This window comes from Chinchilla lanigera, unplaced genomic scaffold, assembly GCF_000276665.1.
Source record: "Chinchilla lanigera isolate Chin_1 unplaced genomic scaffold, ChiLan1.0 scaffold00011, whole genome shotgun sequence".
NCBI lineage: Eukaryota > Metazoa > Chordata > Mammalia > Rodentia > Chinchillidae > Chinchilla > Chinchilla lanigera.
This window is the reverse complement of record NW_004955412.1, coordinates 12,132,035-12,140,659: the sequence shown is the minus strand read 5'-3', so window position 1 is coordinate 12,140,659 and position 8,625 is coordinate 12,132,035. Positions and strand designations below refer to the sequence as shown.

The 8,625-nt window shown below is 38.0% G+C and overlaps 1 protein-coding gene across 5 annotated transcripts in view; it reads left to right on the top strand.

The window, feature by feature from the left end:
• Window positions 1-8,625, top strand: part of Rdx (radixin) — an 84,009-nt gene that overhangs the window by 43,785 nt on the left and 31,599 nt on the right. For 4 of the 5 annotated variants that reach the window (XM_013511102.1, XM_013511101.1, XM_013511100.1 and 1 more), the window contains one exon: window positions 5,815-5,945. In XM_013511102.1, coding sequence (XP_013366556.1) covers window positions 5,815-5,945 — 131 coding nt within the window. Of the gene's footprint in view, window positions 1-5,814; window positions 5,946-7,695; window positions 7,888-8,625 lie in introns of those variants that run through there. The other variant, XM_005378053.2, reaches the window with a different exon arrangement.

Sequence of the window (8,625 nt, the reverse complement as noted above, 5' to 3'; positions counted from 1 at the left end):
TATAAGAATAGAATTTTAAATGATACTGAATAAAATATTTGTGGACCTTGTAACCATATTAGTGGATCCAGTAGTATAACTCCCAAATCTGATTCTAGGCTAATTTTGACTTCATGCTTTATTTGAAAAGAATTACTAACTATCCTTGAGAAAGTCTTTATAGAACAAAATAAGAGGAGGAATAGATTTTTAAAAAACAAACCCAGGGCCAGGGATGGTGGATGGGGGAGCATCCTAGCACTGGAGACGCTGAGGCAAGAGGCTTGCCATGGTTCGAGGCCAGCCTGAGCTAAACCAAAAAACAAACTAAGACTGAACACCCACCCAAAATTGAGGACAGTAAGTATACATATTGGAAATAACATGATTTGTATCTAGTAGTTTAATAGGCCCTCTGCCTATTATAAACCTTGTAGTATTTGTATTTAATGATTTTTTAAAAACATTATATTCAGACATTTATTAATTTTTACTTCTTTCATAATATTGTCAGATTGCCCTGGGGACTCTGACTTAACATGTTTTATATGGGCATGAAGCTTTTTAGTAATTCATGATCATATTACCAGAGAAACCAAATTGGATTATTACTGTAGGCTCTGTCTCTTTATTCTCATGTGCCCTTCAGTTACGTGGTGGTTCCAGTTTTACAAACACTGTATAAGCAGCACTCCCCAGCCACTTCTTGGGTTTTAGTCTAAGAGGGCTCCTCCTATTTACTGTGCTGTACCACAGGCCTTGTTAAATACTTGCTTTCATGTTCCTGCAGTAAAATTTTTTTATTGGACTTCATTGTCTGTATGTTCTTATAGTTTGTTTGGATACATGGTTTGGCTTTGTAATTCAGGTTGGCCTTGAACTCACTATGTAGCCCAGGCTGGCATCGAACTCAGAGCATCTTCTTGCCTCAACTTCCCAAGTACTGGGATTACATGTGTGCACCACCATGCCCAGCCTTAGTGTTTATTTTTTAAAATCATCATCTCCTAAAAAGCTTACATTGTCTCTTTAAGGTCTTCTACAATATCATAAGTTATTTGAAAAGTTACTTTCTGTGTAGTTTCTATATCTCATACCATTCTACATGATCTCAACTGTTTTTTTTGGTCCATAATGTTGATATATTACAGTGGACTCTTTTTTGTGTGTGTCTTTTTGAGACTGGGTCTTGCTATGCAGTTCAGGCTGGCCTTGAGCTCACTTTGTAGCCTAGGCTGGTCTCAAACTCATAATGATGCTCCTGCCTCAGCCTCCCAAGTACTGGTATTACAGGTTTGCACCACCATGCCTGGCTTTACATTAGACTCTTGATTTACAAACTCAATTTGTTCCCAAGGGCTGGCTGGTTGTAACTCAAGTTGGTTGTATGTCAAGGCTGTTTTTCCCATAAGAAATAAACACCCATAATATGTTCCAAACCTTCCAAAGCACCCCTTAACTAACCTTTTTGTAATAAAAAAGGTTGTATAATGTGCATAATTTATCAGAAACACCAATAATTTCTCATTGTGTTCACCAAAAAGTTATAAACAGTTTCTTTTAATTTTATGTTTTGGTTTTTTTCCGGTACCGAGAATCGAACTCACTACTTTATGCTTGCCAGGCAGGTGCTGTGCCGCTGAGCTAAATCCCCAGCTCCTGTAAACAGTTTCATACTGTACTCACCATTCAAGTTGACATCCTTGGCTTGCAGGAAATAGGATGAGATGGCAGGTGGTCATTATTTGGAATGAGAGTCCTCTTCCATAAGAACATCAGAAGTCTAGCTCTCTAGTATGCTTTCTCCTTGGGATAATCTGTAGTCCACTAGGACCTGCTTCTCTGCCTCACTAGATTTCAACCTTTTCTGAACTAAAAACTGGTCTAAGGTTGTTTCTGTCTTTTAACACTGATCTTTTCAATTGTAATTGCTTTCTTTACCTTCCCTTTCTTCCTTAGCTTCTTTTCTAGCTTTTTTAGTGCCATTTTGATAGTAATTGTAATGATTATATAAAGCACTGACCAAAATCATGTGTATAAACATGGGCCTCTGGGCTCAGACAGATGCTTACATACCCTTTTCTGGCCTTGTAAGTCTGTGTTTACAACCACACAAGCAGCTGGCATTTGGATTTTAACTCAAAACTTGGTTGTAAGTTAAACCTGAAATTCTGGTTGTAACCCAAGTTGTTCATATTTGCCACTATATTTGCCTGGTTCATATGTCTTTTATTTCTCAGCGCATGGAAGAGTGCTTTGTGTGTATGCTTAATTAGTACCATTTGGTGATCATGTTATATCTTAGTTACTCTAAAGCCTACACTCAGACTTAAGTTTCTTCTTTGATATAAATAGTCCACAACACCTCTGTTGGATTCATTTTACAACTTTTCATCACTAAGCATTTCTTTTTTTTCTTTTTTTTCCTCTGGTACCGGGAACCGAACTCATGACCTTGTGCTTGCCAGGCAGGCGCTTTTGCCGCTGAGCTAAATCCCCAGCCCCTCACTAAGCATTTCTTGACTGCTTTATACAGAGTGGGAATGCAGTAATTTTATTATCCTCACTACCTAGTGATTGGCATGCCTCGTCTTCATTTATTCCCTGCTTTACAGGTCAGAAAGAGAGACAGACAGAAATGGCAGCTGTGTATGTGGCCAAACATTTTGGTCAAGCTCACTGGCAAAGTAGCCAGCAGACACATTTGGGGGAATGCGTGGAGGTGTGCTGCTTGTGCTGCTTGGCTCTCTGGAGCGAGACTAGCAGGGAAAGGCAAGGCAGACAGGAAGTCTCTTCCCCTACAATATGCAGGGATATGTGGCCATATTTTCTCTTCATCATATTTATAACTTCGGGATTTTTGGCAATGAAAATGCCCTTATGGTGGTTGGTCACTGTCATCTTCGCTTTTTTTTTCATCTGGATCAAATATGTTTTGTATAGCTAAAATTGTTACCAAAATTTTAAAATTAGAGCCTCAAATTTGTAATTTAGAATCAGACAGCCATGTGCCAATTGTAGATCAGCTGTGAGAGATTGTGTGTAATGGCTACAGTCATACAAAGAACATAAGTCTTGTAACTAGTTTTCTTTTGCTCTTAATTGGAAAATATTCTCACCATCAAGGGTTTTTGTAACAAATAGTGACACAACTGTACAGGAATTTAGCAAAGAACCTGGTGTTTATTAAATAGTAGCTGTTATATAATACATAGTCTAAGGTAAATATTCTTAATATTCACATAGGAAAAATGTAATTGGATCCATGTGATAGTCTTTGAAAAGTATTCTAATTTATTTTTGCGTGTTAATACAGATAGTTTACTAATGACATTTATGTCCTTGAAACAGAACTGCTTCGAAATGAGCATTTCCATACTCACACTTTGAATAAATAAAAGATCTACATGTATAATTATAATAATTGTGCAAGTTTCCTGGGGGGTTGGGAGCGGGACTTGACCAAGGCTTGAAGGTTATTAAATAAAGAAGTCATGTTCTGGAGAGGAAGCCAGCCTAAACAAATGTGTAGAGCATGCCAAGGAACCAGTCAGTACGTGGACCAAGTTAGTCCTCCCCAGTGAACAGTATACAGGGGAGGAGCAAGGTCTTCCAGTGTTATCACTCTGAGACAAGGCAGATCTTCAAAAACGGTGCATCACTAAGTACTATTGAGAGCTGAAGGCATTTGAGTGAAGTGCTGGCTGATAACGGCTGCACTCAGGAGAGGTAAGATGTGAGACTCAGGAAAATACAGAACAGCCTGCCAAGTGGTTCACATACTGTAATCAGGTTAAATGTCTACTCTGTCCGTACTCTATTTTTCAAGAAGAATATAATTTTTGCCCCCAACTTGATTGTGGAAGCTCCGTTCAGTGTTTTCCTTTTCCTTGTCCACATCTCTGTCTTCTTCATCCCTGCAAAGCAAATGAACCATCAGTAGGAGAAAACTAAATAAAATTAGCATCCATCCCCAGAAGGGCCTGTATGCACCAGAGCTAATCTTGTAAGGTTTTGAGTGGATTTAATATGATTGATGCAGTTATAATCTTTAGGTCTTGAGATGCCAGTTACACTGAGTCCTTGAGAAGTGTCTCGGCACTAGGAGAGGAGGGTAGCTGTCTTAGCGCATCTGTAGCAGCATTGGATGTCACTGTGCAGAGACTGGGCTTGGGTGGAGTAGCTTAACCATTATCTTCAGGTGGCAGTCACCACGTTATACATACTATAATCAGGTTAAACGTCTACTCTAGACACCATGTGGAAAATGGTTTATGCCCACACTGACAGTTACTGGAAAATTACAGTGCTTGGCCTTTCTTTTGGCCAAGGAAACTGGGAAATGGAAACATTCCCTTAAGCTTCTATCATTTAAGTCTTCTGCAGTAGAACTTCTTGCTCCTTAGAATATCTTTGCCTGTCTATGCTTTAGAGACTGCAGTAAGTATAAAGAGGTGAGCCCAAGACGCACGGTACAGTATTTGGCCTTGTTTCTTAGATGTTAAGGAAATACCCAAAGGGAACTCCAGAACCAGAGGGGAGCTACCCTGGCATGAGGAGCCCCAGGCCCTTAGTTCAGTTTATTAAACCTTCAGGAAGTACAATAACCCCTAAACTTTGCTCTTGGTTTTGGTGCATCAGGTCACTAGACTACGTATCCAGGATCTGCGGGAACTTTAAAATGTGGGTTTAAAGAATAAGGAAGAAACACTGATAGTAAAACTTGGCTGTTACGAGAGACTGGAAATGAGGTTTTGTGCCTGAAGTTTAGAATTGACACTAGACGGCAATGGTATCATTTCATGGAAGAGTAAAGAACTGTTAGAGGTGAATTGTCATGGTAGTCGTGACCTGAACACTGATTAAACATATGAAGTAGCACAGTTTCTCTTAGAATGTTTGACAAATGAGTTTATCTGTATTTATAATAAATGATCTCCTCTGGCGCATAGCAAATGCTACTAAATGACCGAGGCATTTTTTTCCCCACCAAGCTCGGATGATAATCTTATTTAGCAGCATTAGACACTTACTGTCAGTCTAATAGAATTATGAAAGCAGGTAAAACTGATTTGTCATCCTGTGTGGGTATAAATAGGTACCCAGAAATTAACCCGGAATTCATTATTGATTGAAAATTATTGCCCTCTTAGGCTGTTTTTCTATGTTTATGGTGCTTGCTTTTCTGTATTCCTTTTAAGAGTTTGTTACTTGCCCAGTGAAGGGCTTCTGGGGATCTGAAGAAGGCCTTTTCTTGTATCACACCTGTGCAGTTAACTCTTAGGGTGCTGACATATAATTTGTCAGTTCTTCCCGTATGCAAATGATAAATGTCCAGGTTCTTTTTTTGCCTGTTTAAGTCTGCCTTAAAAACAAGTTCTTAATTTCTTTTTCCCCCAGTCCTGGGGATTGAACCCAGACAGTGCTGAGATATGTCTAAGCTTTTTTAGAAATTTTGACACAGCATCTCACTAAATTGCCAAGGCTGATCTAGAACTTGAAATTCTGACTCAGCCTTCCAGATAGCTGGGATTTTAAGTGTGTGCTCAGTTAAGTTTTTTTTTAGTATCTTTAAAATAGTTATTGACTGTCTTGATTTTTGACCACACAATAAGAAATATTTGGATCCCGTCACATGTATGTATACATATGAGTGTATGTAACAGCATATTCCGGTATTTATAACCATCACATATTTTGAACACAATTGGATATAGTGAAAACTTAGAAAATATTTGTGCTGTAGTTTATTTTTAGTTGATGCCTGAGTACTTAGGTTTTACACAAATAACATTTCTATTAATTTATAACATAGAAATTGCTATTTATTCTAAGGGCACAATTAGAGAATGAAAAGAAGAAAAGAGAAATAGCAGAAAAGGAAAAGGAAAGAATAGAACGTGAAAAGGAAGAGCTGATGGAACGTCTAAGGCAAATTGAAGAACAGACAATGAAAGCCCAAAAAGGTAGGAGGATTTTTTTTTGATAACGCAAAATTATTGCTGTGTTGTCAGACGATATTTACGTGCTATCATTGTTGCTGTGTTAAGTGGGACAGCTTCATTTACCTGCTAAGTTACTGGTTAGAGTCACATCATAAACATGTTTGACTAAGGCATATTCAGTTCTACAGAGCTTGGTATTTCCTTTTATCACACAAATATTTTTTCATGTGTACTCACTATATATAGTAAATGACTGTCTAATTTAGACCTATTCATATTCAGAGTTCTGTAAATAAAACCACATGTTCAGTACTTTATGTCTTTTTAAACAAAAGCGTTTATCAAGTATCATTGAAGCATTTTCAGCTGTTCTAATCCTAAAAAAGACATTTTAGTGCATTAGAAAGCACACCATAGGTTCGGGGATACCTCAGTGGTAGAGGACTTGCTTAGCATGTAAGAGGCCTTTGCTTTGATCCTGAGCATTCCAAAAAAAAAAAAAAAAAAAACCCACACAGACAAGCATGTAATTCTTCTTGATTGGTTTTGGTGATATGTTTGGAAGACCTTACTTCCTAGGCAGCATTTAACCAAAGTGCTTCAGTGTATGGAAAAGACACAAAGGGTTTTTGATGTGTGGCCTACGCTGAGTAACTATAGGAGATACTACTTTCACACACAGTGCTGAAGAGAACAGAAGAGAAAATATATTGAACAAAATAAAATGTTTTGTTTCCTTTTAAGCAGTAGGAGGCTGGGTGTGGTGGCGCATGCCTGTAATCCCAGCACTCGGGAGGCTGAAGCAGGAGGATCGTTGTGAGTTCAAGACCAGCCTGGGCTACAAAGTGAGCTTACGGCCAGCCTGAACTGCATAGTGAGACCCTGTCTCAAAAAACAAAAAAAAAGCAGTAGGATGTCTTAGGGGTGACATGAAATCTGTACTGTTTGTAAACACTTGCTTTTCTAATAACTAGTATAACTAGCTGTTCTCTTCTATTGAAATAGCCATTTTTAAAATTTTTTTTGTTTTGTTTTTTTGTTTTTCTGGTACCGGGAATCGAACTCATGACCTCGCGCTTGCAAGGCAGGTGCTGTGCCACTGAGCTACATCCCCAGCCCCCATTTTTTAAATTTTAAATTACTTGAACTAGCCTCCTGTAGTGAGGAGATGCTCTTCAGCAGTAGGTAGAATAATTTGCAAGTGTATATACTGAGAGGGGGAAAAATTGGGTTTTATTTTGATTTAGTAGAAGCCTCACTTCTCAAGGCCATTAAGACCTAGAGGCTAAAGTAGTTCAAGGCCTAAGGGTTGTAAAGCATTTGTTTGCAGACCAGAACTCAGGGCCAGAACTTGTTTCTTAAATTCCAGTTTGGTGGTCTTTCTACCTACCACTCCAGGTGCCTTTTTGGTCAGACATTTATAACATAACTACTTTGTGCTATATTCTAGGACTGCAAACATAACATACAAGAGTGTGAAACCTTTAATGCTGGAAAAAACTAGATTGAGGGGGTATGGGAGGGTTGTATGTATCTCAGTGGTAAGAGCTACCTACCTACCACATACCTGCCTAGCATGTGTCGTGCTTTGAGTTCCATTACCAGCAGCGTACACATATAGTCTGCATTGTACTAAAAGAATGTTGAGAAAGGAATGTTTATGCATTAGTAGAGTTTAAAAAAAAACAAAGATTGAATCACAGCATTTTTTCATTTACGTAAAGCCTTTTCTAAGAGAAAGTTACTTAATAAAGTTTTTAATCTTATTTAGGAGATAAAATAAAAATACTAATGATTTACATATTAAAAAACAACTCAAAGAAGCTCTGAAGAATGTAAGGGAGACAGCATAAGAAAGAATATAAAGCATCTCTATCAAGACAATTTCAGAGCAATCGTCTTTAAGGCAAAGGACATCCATTTTGTTTGTTTTCCAATAAAGTTTTTCCAGGCTGTTCTAAAATCTGAATGTTTGTCTTGTAATTTATGCTAAGTTTTCATTCAAATACCATAGCTTTGGCCATATTTAAATCATAGTATTTAATAGATTAACGTATAATTTTTTGAGAAGCTTTATTTCATTATTTTACTTTTCCTAATTTTTTAATGAAGTTTTTTTCCGAGTGAATCATTAAATGTTCCATAATGTATCATAAGTTATCTTCATTTATCCTTTTTAACTATCTTGAAGATATATTGGTGATGATTTAGCCAGACTTGCATTGTTATTGTTTTAACAAATTCCGAAGTCCATTTCCATCTTCAGTAAGACAAACTAGAGAAAGTGAGTGAGGCCCAATTTCATTCATTTATTCTGGATCCTTCCTAAGAATGCTGTGGGGTGCTAAGCACTGTATTAGTTATTGGGGATATAGCACTGGACATAGACGGTCCCTGTTCTCATGGAACTTAACATTTTATTGAGGGAAGACAGTAATAAATTTAATAAAATTTTAGGTAATTTTAACTGCTATGAGGGAAGTAAGCGTGATGTGATAAAAAGCAGCACTTGGGGCTGGGGATTTAGCTCAGCAGCACAGCGCCTGCCTGGCAAGTGTAAGGTCATGAGTTTGATTCCTGGTCCCAGAAAAAAACCAAAAAAGAAAAGTACTTGTAGGGGCTGGGGATTTAGCTCAGCGGCAAAAGCGCCTGCCTGGCAAGCGCAAGGTCGTGAGTTCGGTTCCCGGTACCGGAGAAAAAC